The sequence below is a fragment of the Pleurodeles waltl genome, chromosome 6 (genome assembly GCF_031143425.1).
Source record: "Pleurodeles waltl isolate 20211129_DDA chromosome 6, aPleWal1.hap1.20221129, whole genome shotgun sequence".
Classification (NCBI taxonomy): domain Eukaryota; kingdom Metazoa; phylum Chordata; class Amphibia; order Caudata; family Salamandridae; genus Pleurodeles; species Pleurodeles waltl.
Genome location: NC_090445.1, coordinates 821540690 through 821565705, shown reverse-complemented (window position 1 = coordinate 821565705; position 25016 = coordinate 821540690). Strand labels below are relative to the sequence as shown.

At 42.3% G+C, this 25016-nt stretch overlaps 1 protein-coding gene across 7 annotated transcripts in view; it reads right to left on the bottom strand.

The window, feature by feature from the left end:
• Positions 1-25016, bottom strand: part of SH3PXD2A (SH3 and PX domains 2A) — a 680586-nt gene that overhangs the window by 202350 nt on the left and 453220 nt on the right. For 4 of the 7 annotated variants that reach the window (XM_069239465.1, XM_069239468.1, XM_069239467.1 and 1 more), the window contains one exon: positions 12982-13026. The exons of the other annotated variants lie outside the window; for them this stretch is intronic. In XM_069239465.1, coding sequence (XP_069095566.1) covers positions 12982-13026 — 45 coding nt within the window. The remainder of the gene's footprint in view (positions 1-12981; positions 13027-25016) is intronic. 7 annotated transcript variants of the gene reach the window in all.

Below are 25016 nucleotides of genomic sequence, written 5' to 3'. Positions count from 1 at the left end.
CACCTATAATGTCTTCACTCTCCTCAACCCAGCTCGCCAGCAAATCGTTCCAAGGCAACTGTTTTTAGTCATGTTCCAAATTCCTCATCTTCATAAATCATAATCGCACACCCCCTGTCCTCATTGTCCTGCATCCTTTCTTGCTCTCAGCATGGTGAAACCGCAGGGCTGGTGCTACATAAAGGTAGTGCTAGTCAGCAAACCTCTATAAACACTTGCTCCCGGACAACATTATCTACTTCGCTGCAGAACCACTTGTAATCGCCCCAAGCTCTCTTCCCTGTCTCTTTCTGTCACTGAACTGTCTACGAAGCACTGTGCACACCACAGACTTCTAATCTTATCCCTTAAAGCTAGCAACAGTTCCGTTCCCTCTTCTGCCACAAAGGCTAACCAGATAGACTCTAGTTGCCGTCTGCAATACACTAGTATAAACCTCTTGTTACCCATAAACCCTACCCCAGGTGAGATTTTTGTTCTTCTTGTTGGAGCCCTTTCTCAAGAGCTCCCTCTGGACTGACCCTGGGCTTACAGCTTCTATCACTCAAGAAGGACCTGACATCTTTGCTGATGGAAACTTCCAATAGAAAGACTACCCATTCCTATTCACCCCTTCTGTCTGCCTTCAACCTCTCTTCCCCTCACTCGTGTCTCATCAGACACTCCTAGGTAATCGCCCTGAAAAATATATATTTACATAACCAGCTTTGTTTCTATACATACAACAACGTTGTACGGAAAAACACATTTCATTGTAATTTGTTAGCGGTCCTGGTTCATGTCATCATCAGCCTAGATTTTTGGGCAGGGCGCCTCCTGCATGAGCTCAGAGCTAAGCCAGGCAGGGTCTGAGTCAGAGGGGTCGGTGTACATCCTACGACCCGGGGCGCACGGCCAAGCCGTCTGATAAAACTGCGGCAGGGGGCCGGGGCGCCCCTTTCCCTCTGGAGTATGTCCAAGACACGAGTCCTCTGAGAGCGAACACTTCGTGCCATTTAAGATCAAGACTCAAGGATCCTATCAAAAATGCTAACCCCGATTAATCTGTTTATCGGGTACATCACAGAAACACAAAATCTGGCAGCAAACGGGGGAAGGCAGCCCAATCAAGAGAAATGTCATAAGGGGGAAAAGAGAGGCCGTTTGTGGTTAGCTGGAATTTATATAAAAGCCCTGCTTTTTTTTTATTTTTTTGTGATTAAGAGAAGACAGTTGAATTTAAGCAAGGGTTATGTCAGGCAATTAGCCAACCAAAGCTCGATTATCAAAGACAGAGGAGCGGGCATCTGGGAATTTCTAGGTTTATAGGTTAAGGATTTGGAATGGTAATAAGTGACTCATTAAAAAAGTCAGAAAACAAAATGCTTGAAACTAAAGAAAAAACGTGCAGTCTATGTTTGAAATAAAACAGTTCAAAGTCAACATTGGCTGGAGGACTGGGGGCAGTTCAGGCGAGGGAAAACTCCGGAATGTGTTTTAGGATCGCGAGGGCACAGCTACGGAAACCAGATGGCGCCGGAAGCGGAAGTCCCTATTCTGCTCCCGGAGAAAGAATGATAGTGGTCCTTGAAGAGGATGTGCAAAGCAGTGAGCAGAAGGCCCTGCATTGCCGCGTCCGCCGCTGTAACGACTACCAACGGGGTTGTGAGCGGTTCAGAATATATGAAATAAATGCGCGTGATTTTACCGGAAGCATGGCGACCGTCAGACACTAAGGGCTCTAAGAATGTGTAGCGTGCACACTTGGCAATAAATAGCCCTGATTCAGGCGAGAGACTCCCAATTTTTGAAGCAGAAAAGGCCTGAAATTGCCTCTAATTCTATAGAAATCCATGGGGGGATATATTTTCCCGATTATTATTTGTTTAAATCTCCTACTTTCCTCTTGTAAAAGGCTGACATGTATAAGAGTAAATGAAACGTATACGAACCCTATGCGGTAAAGTTCCTGCTCCGGCTGCAGCAGGCAGAGGCAATAAAAGCAAAGGCGTGGCGAGTAAATACACTAAGGTTCAAGAGTGTTTGATGAGATTCCTGCGGCCCTGTAATTCTGCCACCTCCATCAAAGTCATCAGAGACATCTTTCTCATTATTTAGAAGGATTTCTCTCCAAGGTACCAGAACAAAATAAACAAATACCAACTATGGTGTGTCTGAAAACAACCTGCCAGAAAGCAAGAAATGTTTTTTGATAAGCAAAATCGCTAAAGGCTGCCTTTCTCATGCATTATGCAAATGCCAAACTTACAAGAGTACCTTTCGGTTAGCTTGTCTGTAATGCATCATACACTCAGTCACATTCTCTGGGTAATGAATGAAGAACCACAACGTACTATGATGAAAAGAGATGTAAACTGGTTTTCCAAGTTTGCTAAATATAAAATAGACTATTGATACCAAAATGGTAAGTGGGCAAACCTACTTCTGTATTTGCAGTTATACCATATGAATGCATGGCCTGCATTGCTTAAACCTTTAAGGATGTTGCGCTGGCAAGGTAGAGGTTCTTGTTCAAATTTAAGGCTTACTCGGTTTGCAGTTGAAAGGTAATGATTTCCTTCAGATGGCCAGTTTCACCTGCATCAAGAATCCTTGTCCTCCGTTTGATGAGAGAACTAGACCCCCATCTATATTCTCCCCATCTATAATATAGCACCATGTAGCACTAAGTGGACTTTCTCATGGTGGAATTGGACACTCCAATACAACATCTGCAACATGACCATTGATGAAGAATATGTAATGGATGCTATGCATCTGGCAATACTGAGGCGCTTCTACCGCTTGCTGGAAGACTGTCTACTCAGGAGAACTATACAGGAATCTATCAAGGCAGCACGTCCACTGCTGAAATACTACATCGGAAAATGCCCACTTTCTGTTTGCCGTCTCCTTCGTAAGATGCATTATTCTTAGGCCACCTGCTCCTGAAGCTAAAAAAAAATCATAAATGTTGTGACCCTGCGTACACAGGTAAACTTCAGGAACATAATCAATAGCTTCCCTGCACTATTGAGATGATATAGGGCAGTGTCCAGTGCTCCGCTTTGCTTTGCTCCTAAAGAGGGATGTTTTGACTAAGGAGCTATCCAGTGGGAGTTCTACTATTTTCTTTAGGAGACCTCCTATTAGTCATGTTATTAGGAAGGCAACTGGTTGCTAATTATTTTCATATTACATTCTCCCAGGAGTTGAGGGGAAACGTCTGGTCATGTAAGGTTAGTTGAATGTTTTTGAAAACTTGCTCCGGAATTGCTGCTATTTGGGTTTTTTGTCGTAGCCCAGCTGTCTGCAGCGGGTATCACTCTTTTAAAACTCCTTAGTTAAGAGTTGATGGGTCGAATGGAAAAGAAAGAAACAGAAGACAGATATGCTGCGATCTGAATTTTGGTACAACTACAGAGGTGGTAAAACAATGTTGGATAGGTTCGTACTAAAGTCACATGCTACGATAACCCAAAAATGAGTATATGGGTTGCAAGTGATCCAGGACCAGGCAAGCTCGTTTACTAGCTTGTTTACTTCACCACACACAGGATCGAAGAGAAAACTCGGATTTGATTTCCTATCTCCATTAGTTTCCTCTGCTCTTTTTGAATGTTTTCAATAAGCGCCATGTAATTTTAATATAAATTAACAACCTGTATGATGAGATTTACTGTGCTAATTAGAAAGCTTAGATTTTCGCCACTAAATGCAGTTCTTTGCATGCCAAGTTCAGCAGGTGTGAAACTGGACCATGAAACGTATGTGCATAATGGGTGTGTTTACCTCTCTTTTTGGTGAGAGTAGTAAGACAGTTGGTGTTATCTATCCTTCCCATATGCCTGTGAACATTAGGAACCATTTACTGGCTTTTCTTCTAATTACGTATTCTTGCTTTCACCTGGCCCGTACTTACAGGATGGTCAATTAACAGCACTACACTGACACAGGAGAGGGCCTTGACAAATGTCAACTAAGTAGAAATGCTTTAGAAAAAATAGTAACTCTAACACTACTAGGTACATTAAGACTGTGGCGTTGAGCTGCAGCCCGACTTCTAATGGAAGCTCCAGTGGAGGGTAACAGAACGAGTCTACAACAGCTATATAATGGAGGAAAAGGATTCTGCACTCTTGCTGTCCTTGATTTTGGAATGCACACTCCTACGCACTGGTGCAAAAGAAGGACCATGTCAAATGTATATATAATTGCTTCTGTTCCTTCAAAATTGTACAATTAATGTCAGGCATCTGGAACTTTAGCAGCTTGCTAAAGTATTGCAACACGCAGCCTTCATGTTGCAATCTCTAAAATCCACAAACCATAACCCCAAAGCAGTCCTACTAAGACCATCCCTAAATGAGGACACTAGAATTCTTAACGAATACTTGTATTTCGTATCATTCCTGCAGCAGCATCTGTGGTTCTTCTCAATGGATGTCTCACCCTTCTTATTTTTTTCCTAATTTCTTCATCACCATGTGCGAGCAGTGGCAGTCTTCTTGTGGCCAACAAGAATCAAGAGCATAAATTGACCCCAAACAAAATATACTTGAGATGGGTACTAAATGGGAAGGGCCAATATGTTTGAGATAGATGATACAAAATATATATTTGATATGGTTAGAGGCATATGAATTGGCCGCACAGAAGAGGTATATTTATTTTGCTGCTAAACAGTACATATCTCTGTAAATATTCCTTTATAGCTTTGTTTATCTACGCCTACTGATATTGTTACTGTAGCATTAGTGCCTGCATAGAGGATTCAATGCCCTTGTGCCCTGCTTTTGTGAGGCCTAACCTCGCTGCTTCATTGGAAAGATGTCTATGCACTATCCTTGCTATACACACTGTAAGAACTACACTCCTACAGTCAACGTGTAGAAATATTTAACAGTGGCTCTTTCAAGTGTCTAAGCTTATTTTAATACTGCCTATATCGCTACCCTGATAGCTGCATCAATCTTATCTTGAGATCATGTTACAGCAGCAACCTTACAGATTAGCAAAATCAGCCACAGTCCGTTTTATCACAAATCCCTTCACTTTTATTGGCTGTTTTATGTTGTAGATAGGCCAATTAAAGCATATCCTGCGGGGCAGCTAGCTTTCTCCAAAGCTGTTTAGCTATCTAAACACTATTGCACTAGGTCTACATTGTAACCTTTTAAATAGAAAGCGGAGTCTAACACTATACATGTGGGAAATAGCATACCTGCTACCATAGGACTAGGAAGAGACCATCAGTCTCTGCTATCTGTGCGGTGGAACCACCATATGTTTTACTGTGAGTTGAAGAGTCTTGAAGCCACTACATCAGAAGAATCCCAGCCCTGCAGAACAAGCAACAAAATATTTTTACTTAGAGCCAGCAGAAGTTGAGCCGAGACGTCCATGCAGAATACACTCTTGTCCTCATGCATGGGTAGTTTGTGAGGGATCAGTGGAATTGCCTATTGATATTGTAAAAATTCTTGCGTAATAAAATTTTATTTTGCTCAAATTTGGAGTTAGAGCTTAATACATCCAGTGCAAGTACAGTGTATGAAGATTCGGTATGCTAGACTTCGTAGCTGCCTCAAAGGCAGGTGTGGGAGAAACTATTATAATTTGTTTTCCATGTGAAAGAGGGCAGGGCTTCAAAATGGCCACTTGCACAGCCATAAGAATTTTCTCAGCCACAGTAAATCATTCCCAAGCTGCTGCATGAAAGTTTAATTTGTAGGCTATGGGGTAATTTGTTCTTCGTTATATCCGCGAAGCCTGAGGTGCTTGGAACAACCCTGATAATTAGGTGTTTCTTATAATACTGTGTAAATATTTATTCTCTAGCATATCCACCTGTAACCCATGTAAGGTAGCCGAATGTGCATCTGTCCAAATCCTTCCGGAAAAGGAGAGTAACATTACATTGTATAAAGGCTTCACATGCTCAGACCTTCCAAAATTCAAGAATCCCATTTGGCCTTGTAATGTTCTCAGTGTATTTGGCTGCAAAGTAGCACATTACTTCACCGGCTCAGCTTAGTGTGCCAGATAAACCCCTCAAAGATCCAAGAACACCATTAGGGCTTGTAATTTACAAAAATCTATTTTATATCCATATCTGGCAAAAATAGTCACTATTCTGTTCGCCCTTTCTAAGTGTTCACCTAATTCATTGTCAGTGAAATATATTATATAAATATACACTACTTACTGGAATTGTCTTGTGGAATTTAGATTATTCTCAATGCGAATCAACCAACTGTTATCATACTCTTGAGGTAATCTTGCAGATGCTAACTGATGTCACCAAATGTGAACATGGTCAATTAATATAATTCAGGTGCTATGTGATGTCTAAAGAAACCATTAGCAGTATCAAGATTTGTCTTGTATTTAGCTTTCAGTCCAGTTTTGTGAGCATTTTATACTGAAGTATATGAGAGTTATATTTCAACTTATTATAATGCTGTAGAATCCAGTAGAAATCGTCTGGTTTAACTACTGGAAAAAGATGAGTGTTTATGTTTGAGTGACACTCATTCCCGAAGCTACAGTTGAACCAGGAACAGTTTTCTACTATGCTTCGCCTCTAGTATCTGTAGATAATAAGTCTATGCCTGTGGGGAGAGTTGAAGAGAAACCATACATGGCACAGAGTCTTTATCCCTCTATTTTGATTTATATACAACACTGGAGTTTGCTTAGCCTGCTCTCATGCATATTTGTCCCTGGGATCCTTAGGTGCCAGAGAAGAAAATGCTTCAAACGTTAATTCCTCTCCATGATGTGTGTTCCTTACAAACGAAGGAGGCCAGTCATCTTCAGCTAGGATAATCCAATAGGCTAGCAACAGTTGTGACCAGAAAACTAGTTTTATAGTGTGTGATATGTCACCCTCAATATGTATTTCTACATTCTAAACTTTACATAGAGAATTTACATCCTGTGCTCCCTGAGAGGTTGACAATCTATTGTTATTTCTGTTCTGCAGAAGCACCACTACCCATGCCCCATTCCACAGAAGGACTGCCTTTCTATGAGATTTAATTTCGAAGCCTCAGACTTACTTCTTTTTAAAATTAGCTTTTGAATCTGAATCAATCTCTTCCTTCTCCAGACTGTGCTCAGTATTCTGAGATTTCCACTTCAGACTTATATATTCATATCATCTACAATACTCAGTTTGGCTGCTGCTTTAATCTGCGGAGTACTTCTCTGAATGCATACTCATGTGTGGAACGCAAAGAATAGCTACTGGTATACTGACACCAATTGGATTATTTTATTTTATCATAGTCCCTCAGATTATAACCACCCTTCACTGGACTTCTGCTTTTTGTAAGGATCCAGTTCATCTTTTCGGTTTAGCCTTCAGTTTTGTTTTTTAAACTTTAGGTGTCTTCTCTTTCTACGCTCCCTCTCTCTCAGCTTTAGTCTTGAGTTATGGTTTTGAAGGAAGAGTATATATGATGTTCCACCCTATAAAGGTATATACTGCAGAAATAATTTTAGGCAATTCACATTCCATTCAGGTAGTGGTATGGGAGCAAGATGCTGGTGCGTAGCCCACAATGCTGCTTCCCCATGAATGTTACGAAGGACTACTGGAGAGACCGCATCAAACCTATCTATCACCGTCAAACACAAATCAACCACCAGAGCAGTCCCACGTTCATTCTTTATTGTTTCAGAACATCTGGTAATAGCACATAGTATATATATCCTAGCAAACATGCTTCCCCAGGTACCACATTCTTCAGTTGGTGACACCATTCCCTCGGAAAGGCATAGCCGATATTTTAAGCTTGTCTTGTAGTAATGTACGAGCCTAGCCCACCTCTAATGGATTAGTTTTGCAAGCAATCTAAACTAGTATGCAATCTCACATTCCAGGCTCTTTGGCTATTTCTTTATTATTAGTCTGCAGACTTATTGTTTGTGTCGGCGGTCCATGTGTGAATATTTAATTCATACATTAGTCCCTGCCACCTGTAATACTTACTGTTGTACAGACACTAATCCTATTAATAAGTGTCCTAAGTGATCTGCAGTCAAATTGTGCGCACGAGGTATATCCTGCTAACACCAGCCATGTGGGCCCTGTGAGGGACTATGGACTCATTCTTAACTGACTACACTATGTAGTGATGGTTTCCACTTGAACCAGAATGCATGTTCTTGCTAACTTATGCAAAGCTCCTGACTTTCACGTGGTATGTCACATACAAGATGGATCGCTTGCTTGTATGTATGTATATTGTATTTGTATATCGCAAAATGTAGCAAAATAGGCAGCGGAGCATTATAGGTGGCAAAACGCACTGTAGTAACCTAAGTTGGTGCAAACTTTACCCAGGATAAAGTATTTCAAAGCGATAAGCTGGACTTGCTGGGACGACAAGGAGGAGCAGGAAACCCTTGTGACGTCAAGTGATTAGTTACTGACCCCTTTACATTGACCCATATTTATAGAGTCCCATCTTCTAACATATTCAGAATGCGATTCAAAATTCTATCAAATTCTGATATAATCTTTTTACTATTTAACTGGTTAACAAGGCATCCAACAGAATTGGGAGTCTGTATCTAATCTGATGGAAGAATAACCAGCACTACAAAAGATGTTCCAATATTAGTAATAATTGGTAAGAACTTGTTTGTGACCCTTGAAGACATTCAGGTATCTAAATCCCTTGTTGGACGTCATGTTATGTCTTCACAAAGGTTATTAATATGGGCCATTATACAGGGGCCATTAGGGCGGAGGAGCATTACTCCACCCCCGCCAGCAGCAGCAGCTGCAAAACCTTTTCAACAAAACAGTAATAAACTGGGGTGGGGCATTAGGGGTGATGAGCACTCGAGGGGAGTGCACAGAGCACTTCCTTCAGAGCGCATGTGTTTTTGGTTGGCTGTCTCGGGCCGGGCAGACGCACATGCGCAGTAGGCTCTCTCCAGCCCAGCAACACAGTTGCCGGGCTGGGCGCTCCCAGACAATCCTGACGCTGCTTTGAGCTGCCTGCCTGGCCCAGAGACGAAGAAGAGGAGTGGCACGGCGGTCCCAGCCAATCCTGCTTTGAGCAGCGTCAGGATTGGCCTGCAGAAAGGAGACGGAGGGGCAGACGGCGTGCAGCGGAGAAGGTAAGTGTTTAAAAAAACAAACAAATTAATTGTTATTTAACCTACCGCCCCCACCTCCCTGCCCCTTCTTGTTGTTGCGAGCAGAGACTACCATTATATCCTTCTTGGCCCTCAGGTATGGACCAATTTACCAGTATGAACAACAGGAATGCACAAGATAAGACCCATCCAACACCCTCAAACTACATGGAACTAATAATGGGCATATAATAAATTAGGCAGGAAACAAACCTGCCTGAAACTCTAAGAAATTCTGAATAATTGCGACTTCCGGCAAATGTTCACTTTATGGGTGCATACACAAAAAATCCACAGTGTTATTTTCAAAGGCTTACTCAAGCCAAATTTAGTGTATAGTAAATGTAAGAATATTGTTGCAGAAATCAAATAAAACGTAGCAAAAGCAGAAGCTGAGTACGTAAATATAAAGAAAACACACAACAATTTAAACTGTACCGTTTCAAAGGATCTCTACATGCCTAAATGTTAATTTCAAAAGTTCAAATCACACACGCATTCCTAAACTTAATCTGCTTCCCCACTCCGACACCTAGCTGAGAGACTGGGTTAAGTTATGCCTCTGCAGAAGGACTGTTGTGAGAAGATAACCTTGGTAACTCTGCTTGAAGCCATGGTGCTCTGCTCACTGCAGTCCTGGAATTTAATTCATTTTCTTTCTCAAGGAGAGGTCTGTGAACAGCCAATTTATACCATCTAAATAGTTTATTTTGTAAAAAATAAAATTTATGACTATGATTTAGGCTGCAAAATTATTTGATAATCCACTTGCACATTTATGTTAGAACCAAAGTATTATGCCTCTTCCTGAACACCAGCTATTTAAATGAATAAATGAACATGTAGCAGGCTATCAGAAGGCATGATAAATGTAACACACATTGGTGCAGAATAAAATAAATGGTTCACCTACTGCAAATTAATAATGGTTTGTATGAACTGATGTCTCAATGAGCAACTAATCAAAGGCATAATATTGGGTGGTTATTAAGAGAAATAGAAAGCAAAATACAGAACAGTGCTGACCCTGCTTAGGGAGCTATTTACTAACTTTAATCAGATCCCGGCAAATAAATAATCACTGGAGCGGTGAACGTAAAACAGATAAGTGCTGTAAGCTGCTGCAGCCATGATTTGGAGTCAATACCCTACATCCCATGTATACCTTTTCCTCTCATCTCCAAGATTTCAAAAATGTTTTACGTTTGTGGGCTAGCAGATGGTGTTTATATGAATAGGAGTGATGTGACTTCCCTTTCAAGTAAGCTAGAAATTATCTTGATCTATGATCATGCCTATGATGGGCAACATGGATAACGTTAGTGCATTTCGATATAAGTGGGCCGGGGAAAGTGATTGTATTGTGGACAACATTCTCTGTTACATTAGCTCAGGTTTAATACATTGAGAAATATTATTCAGCTAGACAATACTTTTTAAAAAATGAGAAAAAACATCTGTTGGACTTTTTCCCTCTTGCAGGGTCATCTCCAATCTTTTTGCCTCCTTCCTCCTATTTTTTCTGACATGTTGTTGTTGGCGTTAGGATTCTGGGCACTCTTTACCACTGCCAACCAGTGCTAAAGTGCATATGCTCTCTGTGTACATTGTATTGTTGATTGATTTATCCATGATTGGCATATCTGATTTACTAGTGAGTCCCTAGTACAGTGCACTAGAGGTGCCCGGGGCCTGTGAATCAAATGCTACTAGTGGGCCTGCAGCACTGGTTGTGCCACCCACATTAGTGCCCCGTAAACATGGCTCAGACCTACCATTTCAGTGTCTGTGTGTGCAGTTTTTAACTGCCAATTCGACTTGGCAAGTGTACCCACTTTCCAGGCCTATACCTTCCCTTTTTATACATGTAAGGTACCCCTAAGGTAGGCCATAGGTAGCCCTATGGGCAGGGTGCAGTGTATGTAAAAGGTAGGACATGTACTTATGTGTTTTACATGTCCTAACAGTGAAATACTGCAAAATTAGGTTTTCACTGTTGCAAGGCCTATCCCTCTCATAGGTTAACATGGGGACTGCCTTTAAAAAATTATTAAAGCGCAGATTCCCTTTGGGAGCAGATAGAAATGTGGAGTTTAGGGTCTCTGAACTCACAATTTAAAAATACATCTTTTAGTGAAGTTGGTTTTTAGATTGTGTGTTTGATAATGCCACTTTCAGAAAGTAGGCATTTTCTTGCTTACACCATTCTGTGACTCTGCCTGTTTGTGGATTCCCTGTCTAGATCAGTTTGACAGTTGGGCTGTTTCCACCTCTCTCTACACAGTGACACAAAGGGAGATGGGGTGTAGCCTGCATATCCTGATGAGCCATCTATGCTTGGAGGGGGAGTGGTCACTTACATCTGGAAGGGCTGTGCCTGCCCTCACACAATGCAGTCTCCAAACCCCTGGTGTGTGTCTGGGGCCTGGCCTGGGCAAGGCAAGGCAGGATCTTACAAACAAGAGAGACTTTCATTTGAAGTTTGCCTACTTCAGATGCAGAAAGGAGTATAAGAAGAGAACCCAAAATCCCTGAAAGTTAGATCACTTCTGGAATCAAGAGGAACCTCTGCCAAGGAGAAGAACTTAAGAGAAGTGCTGCACTGCCTGTGACTGTGCTTTGTTGGGCTATCTTGCAGTTGCTGCTTCTGCCTGTGAATGAGGAGAAAAACTAGACTTTGTTGTGCATTCCTGCTTGAGAAGAATCTCTAAGGGCTTGAACTGAGCTTGCCTTGCCTCCTGTTGTTGAAGTCTCAGGGCCATCAAAGAATTTCCCTGAGCACCTGGAATCTCTGCTGAGAGTCCTGCCCTGCCAAGTGGTGCCCTATCCAGTTCCTGGGCCCTTGAAAGGTGAAGCTGGCAGACAAGGACTGAAAATCCACACACAGACCACAGAGCAGGGAAATTTCGAGGTACCATCCGTGGCACGGCTGATAAATGACATGCCGCCGGCTTCGCGGCTGAAATCACTGCTCCACCTGCATGCTGCACGACGCAACGCGGCTGGAGAAACGATGCGCAACACCCGCTAACGGAAGCTGATAATGGTGCAAACCCCACATAGCATGGTTTTGTGATACCGTGCGACCGGATTTTCGACGCAACCTCACTGGGAGCGGAAAATCAACGCAAAGCCTGCCCGGACCCGAGGTGCCTGTCTGGATTGACACATCGCTTTCTTGCGGGAGAGAAGAAATGACGCACGGCAACCCAACCTGAGGAGGAACTATGCACGATCTCGCTTGCGAGTGAGAAATCGATGCATCGCTGGCCTTTTTCAACGCACACTCGCCCATGCGGCTTTATTTTGACGCTACCCAAGTACTTTGTGAAACAACAGCATTCTCACTGTTTTCTAAGGATTAAGACGCTTGTTCTTTTGAAAATTCATAACTTGACTTGTGTATGTTGGAATTTTGTTGTTTTACTCTTGTTTTATTTAGATAAATATTCCCTATTTTTCTAAACCTGTATTGTGTCATTTTGTAGTGTTTTCATTGACTTACTGTGTGTGTTGGTACAAATACTTTACACATTGCTTCTGAAGTTAAGCCTGCCTGCACGTGCCAAGCTACCAAGTGGTGAGCAGGGGTTTTACCAAGGGTGATTCTTCTTTACCCTGACTAGAGTGAGGGTCCTTGCTTTGACAGGGGGTAACCTGGCTGCCAAACAAAGACCCCATTTCTAGCAACATCTAAAATAAGAACCAGTGTAAACATGTTCAATGTTAACGTTTAATGCTGTGTGTGAAAACGTGCAGTCCTAAAGAAGAGACTACCACCACAAAACATCCATTGCCATGCAGAAGACCATCACTGCAAAACAACATGGGCACACTAGGCAGTACCTGTGATGTCCGTCTTTGGTGTCGCAGACAAACTGGACATCCAGACTTGAAGGTCCCAGAAAGGCAGCAGAAAAATCAATCACAAAATCAAATATCATTAGAACAATGACATTTAAAGATTAACATTACAACTCATTGAACTTGGCATACAATGTTAGAAAGAGATATAGGCTTAAGAAATCAAACACTAAGGCCCTTGTTATGAATGGCCATTACATTCCATAAAATTACCATTAATAGCTTTCTTGGTAATTATGGGGGTGGGGAAAAAAGGGGCAATTATACAATTCTGGGGAATAACATGCAGGAATTGGTGTTCCATCACAGATTCCTGCATGTATTCCAAGTATTTAACACAGATATTTCACATGTGAAACTCAGAACTTGTGATTCCAAAACTTGTAATTCCAATGGATTCGGTAACTCGTGTTATCAAACCCATTGAATTTAACAGACCACTCATAAGGAGGGCTTAGTGGTCACAATATATTGGGTGATTTATTCAGGAATGCATTTTGCATCTGTTTTGCTAATGGCATGCCTGAGCATAGACCTCAGAGAAGGCTGCTTAATGTGCCGCCTACAGCGGGGATGGGTGTGGACATTCATGAACCAAGTGTGAATAGATTGCTTCAAAAAAAGAAAAGTGAGGAGCCTGCAAATTAACCACGTTGGCTAGAGTGCAAAAAAATATACTTCAAATGATCCTGCATTATTAAACTACTCAATAAGCAGGCATTCACAATTTTACAAAACACTACAGGTTAAAGTAAGTACTGTTGTGCGTTTTGATTCAAAGTCCATTGAAGTTACAAACATCTCAAGCATTTAGACAATCTTCCAAAGAATTGTATCTCTTTTGAGATAGGAAAATAGAGATAACACAAAAGTATTTTTAGCCATTAAAATATTAGAATGGACAGTGTTAAAATTTTAAATTGAAGTAACTCAGGAAGTACATTTTACTTCCTTCTTAATAAATACCATTCTAAATATATTTTATGAGAACCATATATAATTTTAAACTCCTGAAAAAGGTGTTATGTCGGTGCTACTTCTATACTACAAATTTCAACAAATCTCAAGATATACCACACAACCTCCCAGTCAGTACACCAAAGGCATACCTTACCAAAGGCACCCGACACACTGATTTAACATAAGTGGCTATCACTGGACACCCAACAATACTTTTCACGCAATAGTATCTTTACACAACACCTTTTCCAGTTATATTTACAGTCTGCCTTACTCAAAACCTAATACCCAACACCACACCAAAGTCATCAAGGTATCATAACACTGTCAACTCAACAGTTCTTCCCCTCGCCACACCAGCATACATGTTACAAACATTCAGACACAGGTAGCATAAGCTTAATGCACAAGTGCAAGAACATTGCCCCATAGCAACATTTTTGGATACCAATGCATGTGTAGACAACAGTCTTTCCAGGTTGAGTAATGGTGAATTGGCTATTGGCAAAATAACAAATGGTCATAATCTTTGTCCATATGAATCGATCGGCGCATCTAACTCATTTTTCTTTCACATTAACCAACATCTACCAATAATATTCTAGACATTAAACAACTCTTTACTAACTAAAAACTTAAGCAAGAACTCCCAGACTTTGAAGGCGATAGGATGCCATATAAAAGGAGGAAGTACGCTATACAAATGCAGTTAACGTAATATATGGATTCATGGATAGATTTATAACCGTAAACCCCGAAAACTGAAATGTTGGAATACATATCCACCTTTTTTTTTATCCAAAGTGCTTCACATTCATATGACTCAAAAGATTTTTAAGCTCCAAATTATGAAACAGAGATGTACGAATTGAAAAATGCATTTAAATTGGAATGGGCATGTAGCCCCAACTGCTAGGAAGGTATTACACATACTAGGGCAGTCAGATGGCACTGTGATATTGTCTTAGATGCATTTAACAGATCAAAAGTTATATTTTGTAAAGCGGGAATTAACAGCCACTTGCTCTAGCAACATTTTTAATACCCAGGGAAGCAGAGACTCTAGTTGTAATCCAAACCTCAAAATTGGACACATCATATAATCTTGAGACGGTTAGTTCAACTCACCATGCTTCCAATCCCTCATGTGCCGATCAAGTGTGAACTAAAGTGTGGGTTTAACACCTTATTAAAGGCTGTGTATACAATGGGTTGAAATGCACTAAACATTTGGTGACACTGGAAATAATTCTAGCTACGTGCTGTAGCAAGATGTTATTATTTACTGGACTCCAAATAGTCACTTCCGGCATTCACTGCAGAGGCAATTTTAATAGACTGAAAGTCATGCCTATCACATGTGATATCTAGAATATACTTCAGCACCCAAGGAATAGGTGGACTAAGTGTCCCTACATTCTGTTGAAAGTAAATTCAGTTTTCTTGTATTTTTTAATCTTATACTGATTTTCAAAAGACTCTGGGATGGTGTGACATTAGCCTGAATACTATGAATATTGTATTAATCTATTTATAAAGTTCTTAAAGCCTTCAAATTGCTGTCTTTAAGTAGTCTAGTTGTGTTAACAAAGAAAAATGCAGCTAGAAGACGAACATATACATGTCATAGGTAGAATAGCAAAGATTTCTAAAACCCTGTCACTTTACTATTAAGAATGCAGTGTTTAGAATAGGTCTCTAAGGAGAAAGGTCAATAATATTTTTTGCAGGTTGTATCTTATGGGGTTGTAATTATTCATTGTACAGTAACGGCGAGACTTCAGTGAGCTAAGATCTCATGTAAAGGAAGTGCTGAGCAAATTTTGCATGCTTCCACAGTAATTCAGATGTAGTTCCAACTGTAAAGAGAATGCATAGGTAACTGCCTAGCGTGCCACCATCGTGGAACGAGTAGGGATGGCAGAATCCATTTTTGCACTACCCTGTCGAGATGAAGGAAAACATTCCCATTCATTTTATTTTTAACATTTTTTTGGGGGGTTTGTGCAGAAATGTACTTCTTGTTGCCACAGTACCTGCCCTCTCTGCCTTGTGCCTGCAATACAAGGAAGGAACCCATATGTATGCAAAATAAACAACTGCTCCGGAGAACTGCCAACGCAGAAAGGGCTCTTTTTGTGGAATGTATTGGTGCACGGAAATATGTGGTTTTTAATCGTCCAAGACATCCTCTCAGTATTGATTAAGCACACAAATATTTAATGGAAGCAGGCTTGTGGTATTAGCCAGCACAGTGAGGGAATGAACATTTCAACAATATGTGCCGATTCACCTTTTCTGTGCACTTTACAAAATGATAAATAAATAATGGGGGAGCTCCAGCAATAATCCATAAGTGCTCTTCCATTCAGTTCTTTTTTTAACTGGGATTTGTTATGCTCCAAAGTGCAGTGTCACTGGGAGATACAAAACAGAACCTTCAAGAAAAGTTTGATGTATTTATAATTTGAGTAATTAAAATTATTTCCTATAATTTAGGGGTGAGAATGCAATCAAAAGGGTTACAGACAGGCGCATGCTAGGTCATCATCCACTGAAAGAGGCAAATTGTTCGGGTTGTACAAGTTACTGACCAGAATACAACCGAAAAAATCTATATTACTGACAAATCCTCCATAAGATCCCTCTCTCTTTACCATTCCCACAATTATCTGGTTTATTGAACTTGTGTGCACCATGGTAGCTACGCTTGTGATGATGGAACACCTCAGAACTATGTTGGGGTAAATTATTTTAGTCTTTAAAAAACTGAAGCAAATTACGTAATCTGGCGTTTCTTGGGCCAGAAATGTCAACCTGGGTTCCACTTCTGACTGGATCCCCAAGACCGATACATTCAGGCTGTCAATCAATGCTTCTTCAGGGAACTTACATGACTGGGGTACACATACTTAATAACAACCAATATTTATAGCAGCACTATCACTCAACTTGCACTGTTACTGTGGCCTTGCAACTCACCTATTTGAGATCTACAAATATATCCAATTATAGCCCCCATCATGTTTTCTCAAGTACTACTTAGATGTAATCTATTCTCTAGTAGGTTTTCTTATATAAGAGGAGGACGATTCCTGTTAGAAATCGGGTCTCTAGTTGGCAGTCAGTTTAAACCCTGTTCAAGTAGGGACCCTCACTCTAGTCAGGATAAGGAAGATACCTGCTCAGATAACCCCTGCTCAACCTTTCGGTAGCTTGGCACGAGCAGTCAGGTTTACCTCAGAAGCAATGTGTAAAGCATTTGCACATAACACACAGTAATAAGTGAAAAGACTACAAAAGAGCGCCACACCAGTTTTAGAAAAATAGCCAATATTAATCTGTATAAAACAAGACCAAAACAATAAAAATCCAGCATACAGTGTTAAAAATATGGATTTTGAAAGATGTACTCAAAAATACAGTTCCTTGAAGTTGATCACTCCAACTGGGGCTATCACGGCATTGTTATCAACAAAACAACAGTTCAGGCCGGCTGTGGCGTCGCGGGCCAGCTAAAGCGTCGGGGAGACCCGCAAACAGTACCTTTGGAATTGCAGGGCATCGTGATCCTCACGATGAGCTCCAGAGAGCGGTGTTGCGGTGTCAGTTCAGGAGTCATCGAGCCCTTGAAGTCACACGCGTTGTAGATAGAACTCCGGGCTGATGAAGTCAGGAGCACTGGCGTGGATGGCGTCGGGGCTGTAGTGCGAAGCGGGACGTGCTGTGCCCACAGGTCACGGTGCAGGCAGCGGCTCGGTGATGGCATCCAGCGGCGTCAGTGAGACCAGGGCTGTGGTGTGAAGCGGGGCAGTGTGATGTGCAGTGTCATCGTTGCTGAAGTGCTGTCGTTGGTAGGCCCAAGCAGGCAGTGGCAGATGGGATAGCGCTTTGTGCCCCTCACGAGCGGTGTCCACAGGCCACAGTGCAGACAGGGATGCCTGGTGATGACACTAGAGTCGATGGTCCTGGCGTCGGTGGACCAGGGCTGTGGGACAGTGTTTTGTGTACTTCACGAGTGGTGTCCACAGAACAGGCAGCGGCGCCGGTGTCAGCAGGAGCGTCGTCGTTGTGGATGCCCAGGCTGCGGTGTGAGCAGATGATGCCGGACTGCAGGGCCCACAGGTCGCAGTGCGAGCAGCGGCTTGGTGAAGTCATCCAATGACTGCATTGGTGAGACCAGGGTCACGGTGAGAAGTGGGGCAGTGTGGCTCCGTGCGGCGTCAGCAGGTCACGGTGCAGGCCAGCGGTGTCGTTGACGGCGTTGCAGCGGTTTTTCTCCTGGAACAGCACAAAATACACAGCTCCCAGTGCTGTAGAAAGAGGAAACTGAAGTCTTTGATATCCCTGAGACTTCCAACAGGAGGCAAGCTCTACTCCAAGCCCTTTGAGAACTTTCTCAAGCAGGACACACAAAAAAGTTCACCCTTTGCACTCTTTTCAGACAGAAGCAGCAACTGCAGGACCCAGTCCAGCAAAGAAACAAAGCAAAGGAACAGTACTCCTCCTCCAGCTCTTCAGCTCTTTTCCTGGGCAGAGGTTCCTCTTGATTCCAGAAAGATTCTAAAAGTCTGAGGTTTTGGGTCCACTACTAATACTCAGTTCTGCCTTTGAAGTAGGCAAACTTCAAAGGAAACTCTCTGTTGTTGACAAGATCCTGTCTTGCCCAAGCCTGGCCCCCGACACACTCCAGGGGTTCTGAGACTGCTTTGTGTGAGGGCAGGCACAGCCCTTTCAGGTGTAAGTGACCACTCCTCACTCCAGTCTCGCCCAGATGTCTCATCAGTATATACAGGCTTCACCCCAGCTCCGTTTGTGTCACTGTCTGGAGGAGAGGTGTGAACAGACCAACTGTCAAACTGACCAAGACAGGGAATCCACAAACAGGCATAGTCACAGAATGGTTCAAGCAAGAAAATGCTTACTTTCTAAAAGTGGCATTTTCAAACTCACAATCTGAAAACCAACTTCCCTAAAAGATGCATTTTTCAACTGTGAGTTCAGAGACCCCAAACTCCATATTTCTATCTGCCCTCAAAGGGAATTTGTGCTTTAAAGTTATTTAAAGGCAGTCGCCCCTGTGTTAACCTATGAGGGAGATAGGCCTTGCAACAGTGAAACCTGAATTTGGCAGTATTTCACTGTTAGGACATGTAAAACACACCAGACATGTCCTACCTTTTAAATACACTGCACCCTGCCCATGGGGCTACCTAAGGCCTACCTTAGGGGTGCCTTACATGTACCAAAAAGGGAAAGTTTGGGCCTGGCAAGTGCGAACACTTGCCAGGTCGAATTGGCAGTTTAAAACTGCACGCACAAACAGTGCAGTGGCAGGTCTGAGCTACTAATGTGGGTGGCACAACCAGTGATGCAGGCCCACTAGCAGCATTTGATTTAGAGGCCCGGGGCACCTCTAGTGCACTTTACTACGGACTTACTAGTAAATCAAATATGCCAATCAGGAATTAACCAATCAACAATGAAATTTACACAGAGAGCATATGCACTTTAGCACTAATTAGCAGTGGTAAAGTGCCCGGAGTGCTAAAGCCAACAAAAACTTGTCAGAAACATTAGGAGGAAAGAGGCAAAAAGATTGGGGATGACCCTGCAAAAAGGGAGTGGGTGCAACACTTCCCAAGCTCAGCTTACATTTATAAAATATGCTAATTTACCAAACGGCAATGGTGTTCTCCCCTGATCACATCCACTCTCTTCCTCCATCAAATAAGGGTAGTTAAAGTTTGGTACTCGAAGGGCTTACTACAGATGTACAGCACCAGTAGTCAGCTGGTTCATAAGCATTCATTATGAGACCAGTTGGATAAATAACTGGCTTGCCATGGAACTCTGCAGAGTGCCTCTCCTTCAAGAGATGACCAGAGTCCTGCAGAACTGTAAATGGAAACTTGAACTTTAAATCAGATGTTTTGACCCCTAGAACCATAATTTTTCTCAGAATGGGACCATCAGGTCACATATGGGTAGTTTATTCAAGTGCTTAAAACATTTTTAGATGTAACTTTTTGGCAGTTACAAGAGCTAAAATCTAAAAAATTGCCCTCTGGTAGAGAGGGTGACTGCACAAATAAAGCAAAGGGCAAACATACTTGAAATTATGTAACATTTTGATTGGCACCATTAGTTTCACTGTTCAATGTCTGTAATCCAGGCCAACATAAAAGAACTGAGACCCATGTGCTTCTGAACACAACCGAGAACTTTCAATGCTTACTGTACAGAATAGCATGAAGGCCAAAATTTTCTTACGATATTGCTTCTTAGTGCCGATGTGCTATTGAACAGTTTAGGGTTGTATCACGGTCACAGAAAGTATGAGCACTACATGGCTTCGTTGCTCACCCTATTTAGATCCCGATTTAGATTTCAGTGGATGGGTTACTCCGTCATAATGGCGAAAGCCTGTTTGCCGAAATATAATCCCATTATATCCTATAGTTTTGTGTTTCCACGGATGGACTATCTGTCTTATTTGTGACAGAGTAACCGGTCTGCCAAAATCAAAATCAGGCCCTTAATGTCTTACTTGCTATGAAGTTAAAAAAAGACCAATTCAGTTCAAAGATATAGTTCTGCCTGGAGTTTCAGTTTTGTGTGCATGACGTTTGCATCACACTCTTGAGCTCCTGATCTGCTCCACCTCATTGGGTGAAAAATGTGTGACAGTCGACCTATCTTTCAATGAGAGTCAAGGGTGAAAAAATAAGGAGGATTAACGATCCCTCGCCTGAGCCCCGGGTAAAGAAGTGAAAATTTACAAGCCCAGTGTGAAAACTGCCCAGGAAACACTGGCCGGCCAGGGCCCAGAGAAAAAGCCCTCTAAGTATAGCCAAGGGAGGGCTTGAGACTGTGCACACTGTCATAAAGTGCAGTTCTGTTGCAAACATATCCCCAAAAAGGGTCAGTGATCTCATTTCTAGAAAGAGAATACAGCGCCCTAGAGCCCCAGCGTATCGCTTCCTCAAACAGAGTTAAATTTTAAAGCGATGTTCTTTTACACTTCAACTGCAAAACTAAGTTCTTGTCCCGGCATCTCCACTTGACCAAAACGATGTGATCTCCTAGCGTCTTAGTTCCATTATCTGCCAGAACTGGGAGAGCTCAGAACAGGGCAGCAGCACGCGCTGTGGAAACAGCCCTGAACATTCTGTGGGAGCCAGACACTAGTCAAGCATAAAGCGACCATGTCGTAAACGAAGCAATCCTCTCTGCTGCTCGTTCACATCTGCTTGGCATTACACTTCCTCCTTTCAAAACGTCGCACACTAATTGCTCCCATCTTCGGGGGAAAAAAAGGAAAATAATAATATTAATAGACATTTGGCATCCTTTACAAATACGCTCAATCCTCAAAATTGTGGATGAAGAAATTTGCCAGCGCGTGCCAACCCAACCCTGGCACGCCATACACACGTCAGAAGCCGGTCGAAGGGGGGAGGAGGAGGTGGTGGGGAGGGGGGTGGGAGGGAAGCAGTTTGGCGGGGGCGCGAAGATATTGTTTCTAGCTAGACACCGGATTCTGCAAGGCTCGGGTTATTTTTCATCTGGGACTTTTGCAATAAACCGTGGAACCCGGACTTCCTGTTATTCTCCCATGTTTTCGTCGTCATAGTCCGTTGGCTTTCACAGAATGTCCACTTCACGTGGGGCCAAGGCGTCGTGTCTTTATAGCAGGAACGCCATGAATCCTTTAGACTTAAAAATGAAATAAAAAAAGGCAACAAAAAATATGGTCCAGAAATGAAAAACAAACACGGATAATCTAAATAACAAAAATGCATTGGCAAAACCAATAGGTCTCGTCTTGATAAGGTAAGAGCAGAGTAGCTGGCTTTGCCAGTGTTTGCCTGCAACACTGTCTAAAAATAGTAAAAGAAAAATATTTTCACATGACTGGAGGACAAGCTAAGATCTTATGGTATCTCAAAGCTGTACATTAAATTCATTGTTTTTAATCTTTATGTGTTATGATTTATTTTTCATTCAGGAAATCCTGAACAGATTTTTTTTTTTTTTTAAAGGAATTGTTAGAACTTAGCGGAAAATGCTTGCCAAGATGGGACATGATTCAACTATTTGGTGCTCCTGGGAGCAGATACATGGGTCTCCAGGAGAAGTGTCATGCTAAGTACACATTTGCATCAGATGCCTGCTGAGTGACTGCAGCAGATGGCCCTTGTGCCAAAGCTTGTGCTTTTATGTAGCATGTGGAAAGCAAAAAATATGTTCCATTCAAAAGATGAAACAAAATACTCCTTAAAGTCTCGTCTCCTGCTGTACCCAGCAACAAATATCCTTGTTGCTATGCTTTTACAGACTTGCTGGGAGGGGTGAGGAGAAACACAATACATGGGGTGAGGATTTTAGAAGATGGGAGGAGCACACAAGACGGAGAGAAAGAAAAACACATGTACTTTTATGGACTGCTGAATGAAAAAGTAGTTTCCTAAATGTGAGCAATGAAAAGATAAAAAAGTCAAAAGGATGTTGTATATTCCACTTTACGAACCACCTGGATTCCCTTATTATTTTTGAGTGTTTTGTTCTATGACGGTATGCACCTGTGTTTCACTTATCTTTTGCGGATTGTATCTCTCACTTCTTTGAAAACTAATAAACTTAATTAGAATTTAAAAAGGATCCTAAAGAGACTACGCTTCAAGGGAGGGACAAACACTAGAAGAGGAAGGCATGCCATTGCATAAGAAGCAAGCAAACGAGAGTGACAATAAGTTTAGTTTACTGGATTTACACAGTGCATGGCTACCTGGAGGCTTTCCAGCACTAAAGCAAGACCAATAGACTACGTGAGGGGCTATGCTGAAAATAATAAAGGCTTCAGTTTCCTACGAAAGGACAGTTCCAAGTTATCTTGGCGGAGCTCCAGAGGAAGTGAGTTCCAGAGATTAGCTGCTCTAAAAGCAAAGGATCTGCCTCCCCATCTTGCTTTCTTGACCCGAGGAGTATTGATTAGAAAAGCTAACAGATGGTAAGAAATGGGCAGGCTCTACGTTCACGGTAAATTAACAATAATCTTTCATGAGTATGTTGGACCTGGCCCTTTTAGCAGGGTTATCCCCAAACGTTTTGCCTTCTTCCTCCAATTTTTCCTGGCCTGTTTTTTGGCTTTAGGACTCTGAGAACTTTCCCACTGCTAATCAGTACTAAAGTCCATATTCTGTCTGTCTAAAATGTATTGGTGATTTGTTTCTCCATGATTGCCACATTTGAATTACTAGTAAGTCCATAGGAGAGTGCACAGTGTGTGCCCAGGTCCTGTAAAGCAATGCTACTAGTGGGTCTGCAGCACTGACTGTGCCCTCAACTAGCCCTGTAAATATGGCTCAGGCCTGCTATTTCAGCGTCTTTGAGTGCAGTTTTAAACTGCCATTTCGACCTAGCAAGTGCACACACTTGCCAGGCCCAAACCTTCCCTTTTATTACCAGTAAGTCACCACTAAGGTGGGCCCAAGGGAGCCCATGGGCAAGGTTCTGTGTATTTAAAAGGTAGGACATGTACTGGCGTTCTACATGTCCTGATAGTGAAATACTGCAAATTTTGTTTTTCACTATTGCAAGGCCTATCTCTTCCATAGGGTAACATGGGGATTGCCTTGAAATATCTTTTAAGTGTAATTTCCCATTGGGAGCAGATAGATATGGAGTTTTGGGTCTCTGAACTCACAATTTCAAAAATACATATTTTGGTAAAATTAGTTTTTGAATTGTATGTTTGAAAATGCCACTTTTAGAAAGTGGGCATTTTCTTGCTTAAACATTCTGTGCCTCTGCCTGTCTGCTGAATACACTTCTGGGTAAGGAAGACGGATGGGCTGTTTGTGAATTTACTCTAAACAGTCGCACAAAGGGAGTTGAGGTGTGCCCTGCATATCCTGATGGCCCATCCCCAGGCTGATGGCTTTTCCTGAGCTAGAGTGGTGGGAGGAGCCAACACTTATGCCTATATAGGGCTGGGCCTGTCCTCACACAAATAAGTCTCCAACTCCCTGGAATGTGCCTGGGGCCAGGGCAGGGAAAGGCAAGGTCTTCTGCACTACAGAGACTTCTCTTTGAAGATTGCCAACCTCAAAGACAGAAATGGGTATAAGTACTGGACCTCAGACACCACATAGTTAGAACACTTCTGGACTGAGGACATTCAGCCAGGAAGAAGAGCTTGATGCTGTAGGAGGGACTGCCACTCTGCCTGTTGCTTTGTTGTGCTGGCCTGCTGCTTCTGTCCTGGGTGTGAAAGGACTAGACTTTGCTTTCTACTTTCCAAGGTTCTCCAAGGGCTTGAACTGAGCTTGCCTCCTGTTAAGAAGTCTCAGGGCCATCAAAGACTTCCCTTGCCAGCACCTGGGCTCTCTTGCTGGTGCCAAATCAAGTCCCTGGGCCCTTGGAAGGGAGTTCTGGTGATCTTAAAGAGAAAATCCAAGCATTGACTCCCAGTGCCGCTGTAAATCAACGCATCGCTGGAAGGATCCGATTCAGCGCCTGCACCGCTGCTGTAGAATCGGCGCAGTGCATACAACACCGCTCAGAATCGATGCAGCGCCTGAGTCACCGATGTAGACCAACACAGCATGTCTGGATTTTTGATGCATCATCGCTGGGCACCAATTTCTTTATCGACACCGCAGTAAGGAACCAAGGCTGCATAACCGGAAACCAACATCATCTCCACTGACAGTAGGGAACCGATGCTTCACCTCCCCTGGCAGTAAGGAACCAATGCATTGCTTGCTTTTCTAGTGCCTCACCTCCCTTGTGCCTGTTCTAGTCTTTGATTTTTGACATATCTATGGTACATAGCCCTAAAACAAACTAATTGATTGATTTCTATGGACTAAGCTTGCTTAAACTTTTAAAAGTGTTATCTTGACTTGTGTATGTTGGATTTTTGTCATTTCGGTCTTGTTTTACTCAGATAAATATTGGCTATTTTTCTAAACTGGTGTGGAGTCCTTTTGTAGTATTTTCACTGTGTTACTATGAGTATGTATACAAATACTTTACACATTGCCTCTGAG